Genomic DNA, 12243 nt, shown 5'->3' on the forward strand with positions numbered 1-12243 from the left:
GGGGGTGCTTGCCTTCTCAGGGGAAAGGTCACCAAAATTTTTCAACATGAGCAAAAAAGGGCATTCTTTCTCAAAAAGCCTCAGGGGAATGGCTTTGCTGAAATCTCCTAGAACAGCTCATCAGGGAGGCAGGTTTCTGGCATGGAAAGCTTCATCTGAGGTGAACACGTCTGTTGGAGCTATATACCCCTTGTGGGGTGGGGACAAGCCTTGCAAGGGGAAATGTTGGATGTTTGAGGTAGATAGTGTTGGGGCACCAGTGATGAGGGGAAACCCTTCTGAGAGGAAGTCGGTGTCGGAATGTTATTGTTCCCTGTTTCCTGTCTCCCGGTGCTGCAGCTAGAGGACATCTCCTTCTGTGTTTTAAGCAGTTAGTTAAAAAGAACACTCTGAAGACTGCAGTGTGCACATTGTCACTTGTGATGTGTTAGTAAAAGCATAGCTGCTTGTGCTCTGGGTCTGCTGGGTAGTGTAGCTCTGAAAGTTAATTTTTTGTTGATTCAAAACCTGGGAATTCCAGTAGAGCTGAGACATCCCATAATGTTTGTTCCCACATTATAGTTAATTTCAACACGTGACCTCTTTTTCTATGCTTGCTAGACTGCATACCTGAGAAAGATACCTTTGGATTGCTGACATAAGTTGCATGTGAAAATTTGGATAAACAATATAAATTACGTGAAAAATATTATGTTTTGTATATACTTAGTATGATTATGCAACAATGATAAGTTTAACTGTGATTAGTATTTGTTAAATTTTTGAGCTGAACTTTCTCACTGCTTTTCTTTTATCCATGAAGAAAGAGCAGTGTCAAATTCTGATTGACCTCCTTAAGGGAAAGCTCGGCTTAAAAGCAAGGGAAGTTTTGTCCAGTAATACTGAGATATGACAGCTGAAACTGAAGCATCTCAGTACATGTCCAAGAGGCCTTGAAGTTTTTGAAGTTTAAACAGAGCAATATAAATCAGAGCAGAAAAATGTTCCACTTAATTAATTTGTAATGAATTTGTAAGTAGGTTTATTAGAGGGCAGTAATGTTGTGTTTTGTTTCTGGAGTTGTTGTTTATGAATCAGGACCAGTGCAGGCTGCTGAGAAGGGAGGTAGTCAGGAACACCACAGGGTGAGTTACCAAACAGGTGCAAATAGCTATTCTGGTTACCCTTAAGTAAAAGTAAATCAGACTTCTTTCTTTTGATGTATTTCAGGGATAGTTCAGTTTTCCCTGTGGACTTCTTCCTTCCTGTGTGTGAGCCATATTAAACATCCTTAAGCAACCTAAAGTAGTGGAAGTATACACAAACTGGGTTTTGTGTTTGTGTCTTAAATAGTTTCAGATGCGGTTGTTTCTGGGACTCCAAGATCTTGAACAAAAGTGTTTTGCCAGCTACATATGCTGTGAACTCCTCATCATGTGTGCCCTTTAATGATGCCTAACAAAAGCAGAAGCAAAACCCAAACCTCACTTTGCTTCTGGGCAGGATGGGAATGGTTCTGGGTTTTGGAAAAAGAGGTTTTATAGCTGTACAGTAGGAATATCATGTGTTGTGGACAGCCAGAAGTAACCTAATAAACAACTTGTGCAGTGTAAGCATCTGCTTATGCTGTGGCATGAGCAGGGAGCTGTTTGTAAACTAACTTCACAGGAAATACACAAAGCCAGGGTTAAATATACTGATGCATGGTTTTTCTTATCTGCATCATCACTGCTTCGGTCTTACTTCTGCTGGCAGCATTAATAAATTTCTTTCATTCAGCATGTTCCCAAGTACTTGAAAGACGCTGAATAAAATGTCATTGCTGCCTTCTGTTTCCTTCACCTGTACTTTGCATCCAGTTCTTATTTTACAGCTACATTGCAGAAACTTGTTGGGACAGAGGCTGTCTTTGTCAGGTGACTGTGCAGCTTCACTGGTTGACTGGGACTGCAGACGTTAAGACAGCACAAATGTATAGCCACAGCTTTGGGTTTGTTTTAAGGTCAGCTCTGTGTTTGGACAGCACAGAAGGGTGAGTTACACTGCAGTAATAAATGAGCTGTCTATAAATGTACAGTGAGCCTTTCTTAAGCTGTGGGTGGGAGAGAAGCAGCAGGGAGGGCTGCTGCTCTTCCAGGGAGCCACAGAATTGCCGAAAAGCCTGGCTGCTGTTGCTCTTGTCCTCCCTTTTCTGGCAGCAGGGCGTAAATCATTCGACCGTGCTGTCTGCAACCTCCTACCCACTTGCTGAATGTGAATGAATATAGATTAAAGGATGAAAGTTAATCTTCTGTTCCAGAAAGCTTTATTCTTTTGGGACCAGGGAGGCAAGGGGAAGATGTAATTTAAATATGGAGTGTGCCATTTAGGAGTGCTGGTGGCAGCCAGGGGACTCCAGGATTGAAACGTCCTTCCTGTGACTGCACTGAGACTGGAGCAAAGAGTTGTATCCCTGCCTAGGGGGATGCATGGAGCCCTTCTGGGATTCAGGAAGTAACAAAAGAGAGGTCTGTTCACATCTGCCCTCTGTCTTGTTGTTGCTTACTGGCCGTGGATAAGGAGCTCCGCAGAGCAGAGCTTTACAAAAGTTTATAGAGTAGGCAGGAAAACTGTGAAGAAGAGGTCTGAGAGATGAGAGGCAGGGAGAGGAAGTATAGCTTATGCTGCAAAATTTTCAGTAAACATTACAATGGTTTGACGAGATTATATCTTTTTTGCAGAATGGTTGGGATTTTCTGTAAAGAAATTTCATCATGTGGAGGTGATATCTTAAGATAAAGGCAGAGACATTTCTGCTTTTCCAGCCAGGCCATAGTTTTTGGAATTTTCTTTGTGTATATACCCATTTCCAATTTGATCCATGGAAACATTTGACTACTTTTAAAGTTGTTATATCACTGTTATTAAATATTACTTGTCAGTGAACAGTGTTCTAGTAATCCATGACCTTTAAGCCTGAATGCTTAACAAACCACATAGTAGTCTCTCCCTTTTCTGCTCTTACCACTCCAGCAAATTAAGGTGTGGAGGTAACTTTGATTTTTCCTGGTTTCATGAGCAGACCATTTTGCAAATAAGACACTTTAACAAAGTTTTTCCTTGCAAACCACCCACTATAAAGTTCCATTTCATTGCTCTTCGTATATTCACAAGAAGAGCCATCCAGAAGTCTCTGGTAATCATGTGGTTACTAAGGTTAAGATAAATGTGTGTTTAGGATCTGTGCAGATTTTCTCCGTTTTGCTGGGTTTGTATTTTCATTCTTTGGAAAACAGACTCTTTCAGTTTCCCTTCTTGTGTTTTAAAATAAACATTTCTCTTCTGGAATGTCTCATTTAACTTGTAAGCATATTGAGATCTCTTTTAGAAAATGTTGTCATTCATTTGCCTTACAAATTGGGGAAAGTTTATTTAACAGGGCAAGGGTCTACACCACAAGGCTCGGGTTCTTTTCCTGGGTGATTTGTATACTGGAAGGCCAAATATGCCTTAATAATTCTCAGTGTCTTGTTTGATTATGGTTCAATAATCTTATAATCAGGCTGACTAAAGTGTGTTGTGAAAAATAATTTATAGATGTCCTGATGAAGTTTAATTAATTTTTTAAAATTTATAATTACTAAGCACTTCCAGCTGGTACTTTTTTGAGTAAGATTGAGGTTATTGAATGATGATGGTGACTGACACCAATGCTATAGATCTAGAAATCTTTATAGCACTTCATCTGCCTAGTAACCTCAAACTAAATGACATCCTAATTACTGTTACTGCTAATAATATTACTATTATTATTTTCATTTGGATGTTTTCATTACTGTAGCTTATTTCTTCTATGTTTCCTTTTAACTTTAGAAAGGCATTACATGAGGGCATCACATTGCTCCTTAATGACATGTCAGTAAACTACTGATAGCATTTGTAATCCCGTGATCTCCACCTGTGCTCTGAACTTGCTTCTTACCACACCTCTGAGCAGCAATTTTGAGGGCCAACTTCTGGGAAAAAAATCTTGTAGCTGTGATGTGGCAGTGGGTGCTGGCTGATAACTGAAGATTAATGTGGGACATGGTTTTAATCAATGGATTTCAGCTTCAATAAGTTAGTGTGCTGAAGTGTCTAAGTGGGGTTTCATGTGAGTTTCTGTTCTGGTGATTTACCCATAATCATCTTTACAGATGTTTGACCATTTACAGGACTTGTCTGTGTACAATCCATCAATCGCACTTTCAATTTGAGTGCTTTTAATGCATCTCTATCAAATTACAGTTTCATTTAATTGACAGTCTGCCCTCCAAGGTGTCTTTTTAAGATGGGAGATTTTAGCATGGAATTCCTGCAGTTGAACAAGGGAATATTATTGAACTCTGACTGTGTTTCATTAGAGCAAAAATTCACTACGACAAAGAAGGCAAAAATCCATGAGAGCAGTCCATCCGGGCAGGCTGACAGTTCAATGCTGGATCAGCTGGTGTCAGGTTTTGACCCTCCCAGAGAGCGTTATAGGCACAGCATTCATGCTAAAACATCTCATGGGACACAAGAAGAAAGCATATGCTGGACAAAAAGAAATTACATAAGACCCTCGACTGGTGGAATAGGACATGTGCGTCCTCCCACCCCAGTCCTAGAAGAGAACTGTGGGACAGAGCTGGAAATTGATACAGGCATCCTCTGACACTGGGGCAGGGGCAAGAGGATGTGCAGAGCTTGCTTTAAAGGCTCAGGCTCTAAAGCAGAGAGGGGGAACCCACAGCTGCAGGAAGCTGTTCTGCTATCTCCCAGCCATGCACACTGGCCAGGCAATTGTCCTTGCCCAGGGCCCCGGTGAATGGATTCGCAGAGTGTTGAGGGACCTCTCACTGACAGAGTTTTCCAGGGCAAATTCTTTAGTTCATTTCCTGAGATTAGCTGTGCCCTGACAGCTTGAAGTCCTGTGACAAGATCTCCTGACTGTTAAATTGTTGACATTGATGTGCCCTAGAAATTTCCAACTTTGTATACAACTGTGCTTATCTCATGTCTCTGATTCATGTCTACATGGGCACAACTGTTCAAAGGCAGCCTAAACCAAAGAAAGAGTGTGTTTTCAAGGTGCAAGGCATAGTGTTAGGACTCAGGAATCTCTCACTGCTAATTTTGGCTGACACATAACTCCCCCTGTGGCTTTCCATGCGTGTGGATAAAGCCAAGGGGACCTACTAGAGGTCACTACATCCAGACCTTAGTAACTGCAAATGGGACAGTGTTTTAACATCTGTAATATAGGCGAGGAAGTTGATTATCAAAAATCTGTCCCTCAGGAATAGCTATATAGGAAAAAAAAAATTTTTTTAAAAATTCACTTTTCCAGGTAAAATTTAAGTTAATACTGTTAACCTCACACAGTTAGGGTGTAATAAGCTAAGTGTAGGGAGATCTCTGTCACGATCACCTTACTCTGCAATGTTAAACAGTGGAAATAAAACTTACATGTGCTTTCTCTATTTTTAGTCTTTCCTCATACCATGTTCTCACGAGTGCTACCACCACCAATCTTTGCCCTTCCTACACGCAGTCAGTCAGCAGAGTATCGTCTTACCATGTCACGCTTTATTGCCGCTACCCGCGGGTTGCGTGTGAGCCAGCTGCACGTGTCAATTGGCACTTCCCAGGAAGCTGGCTGGAAGCACAGGTGAGCTCAGTATGGATCCTCCACCATCCGCCCAGGGAGAGGACTGGTGCTGGTGACGTGGCCTCCTGCCAGCTCAGAGACTCAGCTCTTCTGCAGGGATATCGGAGAGGAAAGAAATCAATCACAAACCACATCTAGTGTCAGATTTGTGTAAGGCAGATGGGTTATCTTGGCTGCTCCCATATGGAGGGGGGCTGGCTGTCGGTGCTGGGAGGTCTTCTTCATGTCCTTTTGCCTTGGTGGCAGAGTTAGTGCTCTCCAGGCATGTCCTTGGACGTGTAGGTGTGTTCTCTGAAGCCCACCTGCAAGGCCTGGCATGCCCATTTCCCACAGGGCAGAGCTTTGCTGCTGCTGGCAAGTGCCAGTCTAACATGCAAGGTACCGAGAGAAATAAAGCAAATGGAAGAGGTGAGGAGGAAGCACAGAGAGCACAGCTTTCTGCTGAAGGGAGCACAGGAAGCTGTGTCTCCAAGTGTGTGTTGTCCTCAGAAAGACCCTGGCTTAGGCTGTTGGTCAGTGCAGGACCGTGCTGTGCCTTAGTGGCCGTAGCCCCAGGTAGGAGCTGGTCTTTCAGACCTGTCTATGCTTTGGTCTATGTGAGTCTTTTCCAGCTTCAGATGTCTGTGTAGAAAACCCCACCAAATACCAGTAAGTAGAAGGACATGCTCACAGAAATTTTCTTTTTTATTTAGGTTTCTGGGTTTGCTTGTAGTGACTCTGTAGGGTGGACAGTGCAAGCATTTTTAGGTTTCAATCCCTTGGACTCATATAGTGAAAGGAACCAGAGCAAGATAGAAAAGTATGCTTAGTATACAAATGTACATTGCCTTTGCAGAATGCAGCAGTACTTTAAATATTGAAAAGAGCTGCAACGAACTGCCCTGACTAAAATTCATCATCCTTGGCCACCTGTTGTGTGGATAGCATGCTATTCTTTGAACCACAAGGCATTCAGAGTATGCTGCTATACCTGCTGGATAAATTAAAAAATAAAATAAATAATGGAGAAAAAAGAATAGAAAAAAAAATCAGGGAAAAGGTGAATTGGTACACATTACAGTTACCTGTAAATTAGCAGAATAAGCACTGGGAAGCATTTCATAGTGTCTATTCTAATCTACATCTGATGCCCAGTTTTCTTAGTTTACAAGTGTGTGGCTAGTTTGGGCAGCATGGCTCAAGCTAGCAGGCTACAAATAGGATCCATTCCGTGGCATCTTTTCTTCCTGGCCTGCAGCCTTTTCCTCCAAGTGGTGTGGAAGTAGTGCTTAGGTGGCTAAGGCTGCTGAGCTGTTTCAGTGGTTCCTCTTCTGCACAGCCATCTGATTTTGGATAGAAGGGAGTTGGAAAAAACATATGGCTATGAGTATGGGATAGTACCTAGGAGTAAAATCTGCTTTACTAGTAGATCTAGGGAGTATCAGAGAACTGGGGGTCTGAGTGATGCTGTGGCACTGCATGGATCATTTCCTGCTTGATTTAATATTACCAATCCCTCCTCTGTCTGCAACACTACTAGAAGCCACTGAAGTTTTGATAAATACCTGGTTTTAAGTATTTTTAGATCAGAGATTGAGGTTTTGTGATGTAAGTCCTCAGCTCTTGAACCCAGAGTGTGTTGCTGAAATCAAAGACATAGGGCAGCTTTGCTTTCTCCTGCAGCTTGTTTAGGCATTAGAAAGCAAAGTTTCCTAGTGGATAGAATAATTTTTTGATTCTTTTTTTGTATTGATATTTAATCAGATTTTTCAGTCCTGTGTGCCTTGTGTATCTGCGTCTTGGCAAAGGTGTACCTGTGCAACTACACTGCTCATTTAACAATTTTGCTTATCTTTTGTGATATTTTTATATGCACACTCCTGCCCTGTAAAGGGATTACTAAGAACTTACATAGTATATATGTTTATTGCGGAGCAGGATAAAAATTGATTCTCATTTTACAAGGCAGTGTGGTTTTATGCCCATTTTTTTAGAATTACTATGTTAATATTAGCATTAATATTATCCCTTTTAATGTGTAATTTTAACTTTACCACAGTAATGGCTGATTTATACTATAGATAACTTCAACAATAGATGAAGTTTTTAAAGTTAAGTGTGTGTGTATGTGTTCAAAGGAAAACTGGGGTGGCTGGATGAAAATGTCCCACTCATTGCATTTGGTTTCTTAAGTTTGGTCATGGAAAACATTAATCAATATCTGAATATATTTTTGCTTATTTTGTGCTTTTCTTGACAGTTTTCTCTCATTTCTGATTCATATAATTATATTTTTTAGCCTCCAAGGTTAGTGTTTTTATAATTTTATTCCTCTAGAGATCTTTTTTTTTTGTGATTGTGGAAGAGGAGATGGTAGTTAGGGTATGCAGCTTCTAGCAGACGTTCCTTCTGAAGGATTTGCCATGATGAAAGACACATGGGGAGAATGCCAAACCCGGCAAGAAAGGCAGGGCAGTCTGGCAAGACTCTCCCAGTTTTTGGAGAGTTTCAAGGAAAAGGGAGGAGAAAATTGTGCAATACCATGAGAGCAAACCATGGTCCATAAATCAGTCTAAGGAGACAAACACTTGTGAGGGGTTTTTTTTCCTCCTGTAAAGTAAGCTAGATGTTGATGCCATAACTGCAGAGAAGCAATAAAAGGCAAAGGTTATAAACAAATCATTCGGTGCCGACAGAGGGTTCATAGATGCTGACAAGAAACAAATAAAGTGAATAAGGCCAGTACTCTGTTCTGATAAATTTCATTGATTTCTGCACCATGTCATTACATTTGCAGCCTGCCCTGTTATCTTGTAGCTCCAAACCTTTCATTATGGCTCCAGATGATAACAGCTGTTGATACCCTGCAGTGACTACCATGGGGGTAAAGTACCATTTGCTAAGAAATAATTAGGAAAACCCCCACGTCTGGGTAGCTTTGATCTGCCTGTGGTGTTGTCCTTGCAGAAGACATTATAGGCCAATTCTGCATCTGTTTCCTGGATGAGTTCATGAAGCCTTTATGAGAGCACACGTGCCCTATAAAGCAACATAATCAGACAGGTCCCACTGGCTGAGCCAGTGCAAGCAGTGTGCTCCTGTGCAGGGCCTGACCTGCATGACACCAATGTGTTAGGACTGTCCATAGTCCACCTTTTTCAGAAAAACTTGAATATCTGGAGCTTTTTGCTGTGTCTGTCTGCTTACACCAATAACAGCAACGTAAACGTCTGCAGTCTCGAGTAATACTGACAAAGTTAGAAAGCTAAACCAGGACAGCAGTCCCCAAATTGTGTCATTTCCTAGTAGTACCAGGTGAGGTATAAGGTAACTCTGAATCCCAAGCATTTTGAGCAAATAAACTTTTTGCCTTACGCTAGGGAAGCACACATCCACCCAGTTGTTTCTGGTTTGTTTCTGATCTGAGGCTGGATGAAGAAGGGGGCCTAAAGCACAGTCTGAAGGAACCTCTAGCAAAATGGAGCACAGACCGTGGGTGTGTGGTGTTCGTAGACTGATACTGACATATGTTACAGGAGTGTAGGAAAACTGCCAAAGCACCTGCAGGCTGCTGCTTGGCAGCAACATTTGAAAGGTACCTGGTTCCCTCTTTCTTACTAATGGTTGGTAAAAGACTGAGAAGTGTATGTATATGTGGAGGAAAATCAGGATAAGAGAACAAAAGGAGCAGAAAACCAGGTCATGCACTGTCTACAATACTGGAAATAACTGTGGACTGTTTGTTATTTTGAAGAAACGCAAGCTCCAGCTATGTTGAGATGAATGAATTGGAAAGGAGCTCCTCTTTATTCATTAAATGTTCTGTATGGAGTTACTTAATGTAGGCTTTCCATTCCCCTGCAGCCCAACCTTGTCATATCAGCTCAGGGTACTGTGGTGTCCCTGCAGTGCTAAAAATGTTTTCAGAGGATCACGATTCCACTGGAGCTTTTCTATTCTTTGCTTTGATATAATGAAGATTTGTCTCTGGCCAGAAAAGGTTATTTGTTTAATACTATTATTGGAGTAGACTGGAATATATTATCTGCTTCTGCCTTTGACCCAATGTACTGCTTGCTGCAGTCCTGTCTGCCTCGCCATCCTGAACCTTTTTATTCTTCTGCAGCTTCTGAGTATAAATAAAAAGCTGAAGTTCAGGGAGCCTGTGGATGTGATTCCAATGATTTCCAGCGCAAATATATTTCAAGGTCAAGTGTGGGCTCTGAGGCTGCTGCCAGCCAGGAGGGAAGGTAGAGTAAGTTCAGATGCTATCACAGGAGAGATGACACGGCTCTCCAGGGACTTGCCTGCCTACTGCCACTCGTTGCTCTTCTTAAAGACACTGGGGTTACCTTGAAATAGACTTACTTGCTTTGCCCCAGCAAAAAATACTGAGTTTGGGGGGTGATGAGGGCTACCTTTAACTGGCAGTGATGATGGAGTGTGGATTATTGTTAGGGGGAGGGGACAGGAAATTCTGCTGATACCTAAACCTAAATCTTGGTTACACCTCTAAGTTTGCTGAAACTACTTCAGTTGAACATAAGGATATGGGCATGGAGGCTTAAATGCTGTAATTCTTAACCTTCCTTTTGAGGACACCTAGAAACCAAAAGTCAGATCCTTGGCTGATTCAAACCCTTTGTCTTCTCAGAATTTACACAGAGAATAACTCTTGGCCAGTGTATGTGTTCTATAATACCTTTTTCTGTAGGACTCTGGAACACAGTTATATCTTAGAAGTTTGCATGGTTTTGTTGGCATTTCACAGGGTTCCTTTCCTGCAGCACCCTGGAATGCTGTGTTGCTTTTGGGAGGTTGCCACACCACATTGTCTAGCCACAGGCTAAAGGATTTTATTTATTTTTATTTCACATTGTTTCAGCTGTTTTCACTTGTATTTCCATACTCCAACAGAATTTCTTCATGAATGTGGCAGCACATCAGGTTTCTTGTTTCATGAGCTGTAGTTAAATAGCCTGCTGGATTTGTTTGCCCTTATGAGAGACTTTTAATACTGTAGCAGCAACAGGAAAAAAGGTGACATTGAGCTCTTATTGAAGTGAGGGAAGAGGTGGGAAAGTTGTTCTCCCAGAACACTGCTGATCTGAGGTTTTTCTAGCTGTGATGTTCTTATTCAAATAAAGTCCCTGGATGAGAGCCTATCAATCCTGTAAGGGCAATTGGAAATTTTTGCTAGAGTATACAGCAATGTAATTTGCAGTGTAACTCTGTGCTTGGTAAATTGCATGGACATAGATCCTTTGAGATCTGTGTTCTACATATTCTGCATTCTTCAGTAACCATGATTTTTAAAAAAGTAATTTATTCAGTGGTTGCTTTTCTGAGCCTCTCTTGCTTGCGTGCTTTCTGTTCTTCATTATATAGCTTTCCTGTTTCTAAGACTGCATTAAATGACATTCTTCATCGCTTACATTTTTTTTGTCTTTGAGCCAGCCAAATGATCAATTAAACTGTCACTGTGAATGAAATTTGAAAACATTTGTTTATCAGTAGTGAGAGAAACATTGGCTGTGCCGTCTAAAAGGTATAACTTAGCTTTAAGCCTTTTGTTATTTGCTTGGTTTCAGGGAACAGATAAGTACTGTTACCGTTCATAATAGAGTGACTGTTCTCAGAGGGGCTGCTGAAGGCTTTATTGTAATAATAAGGTGAAACTGATATTCAGAGACTCATCTTGCACAATAAAACATAGTTCTGTTTACTCATCTAGGAAAGGAGGAAATGTCTGAAGACGTCCCTCTCATTTCTCTTGTAGGATTACCTTGACTGTATCACTGATCAGACCAAGCTCTCCCTGGGAACAGAGGAGCGATCAGCCCTGTTTGGAAACATTCGGGATATCTACCATTTCAACAGGTAAATTCATTTTTACCTAAATGGAAACATTTCAATAGCCTGTGTTAACAAGAGGGAGCAAACCAGCCAAATTCACTCTTATCCCTCTTAAACAGCCAAGACCTATAAATCGAGAAATTATCTGATTTTAATTCTAAGCAAGGTTGGTTTGCTGACACCAGATTTTTTAGCTTTTTATTTGATGCACCAAGATGGTCTCCATGTCCTTTTTTTGCTTTTATGCTGGGTATTTACGTGAATGTAAGCCTAACCTGCTCTGTGCTTTAACTGAGCTTAATGGAAGATATTGTAAAAGAAATTCTTGCCTTAATGAAGAGATGTTTTATTCCTACTATATCAGCTCCTTTTGTGTACCTATGTACCTCACCCAGATCTGGCTTTTGTAGTGCTTTATGCTATTAGGTAGTCCCTGAATTAATTTCTCAAAACTGTATTCAAGTACCTTCCCTTAATTGAAGTTTTTTGTTCAGTGTCTTTGCAGCCTTCTCTAAAACTCTGCAGATGGAATTGCAGTGTGTATTGGGAGCCTGAAGTAAAATGTCTTGCTTGCATAGCTAGTGCCACATTGTGCGGGATCTCAGTATCTGCAGTTTGAGGAGCATGCTACAGCTACTTCTGTCTGAATCCTGTTGCTATAAAAATTATTAACTTAGTCAGCATTTAAGGAAAACCTGACTATTCAACCAGTGCAGGAAATATATTGACATAAAGTTCCTACATATTTTATATACCAA

The 12243-nt window shown here is 41.1% G+C and overlaps 1 protein-coding gene across 2 annotated transcripts in view; it reads left to right on the forward strand.

The window, feature by feature from the left end:
• Positions 1-12243, forward strand: part of PLEKHG1 (pleckstrin homology and RhoGEF domain containing G1) — a 126308-nt gene that overhangs the window by 85350 nt on the left and 28715 nt on the right. For both annotated transcript variants that reach the window (XM_041423946.1, XM_041423947.1), the window contains one exon: positions 11409-11509. In XM_041423946.1, coding sequence (XP_041279880.1) covers positions 11409-11509 — 101 coding nt within the window. The remainder of the gene's footprint in view (positions 1-11408; positions 11510-12243) is intronic.

This window comes from Onychostruthus taczanowskii, unplaced genomic scaffold (assembly GCF_017590055.1).
Source record: "Onychostruthus taczanowskii isolate IOZ18803 unplaced genomic scaffold, ASM1759005v1 scaffold8, whole genome shotgun sequence".
NCBI lineage: Eukaryota > Metazoa > Chordata > Aves > Passeriformes > Passeridae > Onychostruthus > Onychostruthus taczanowskii.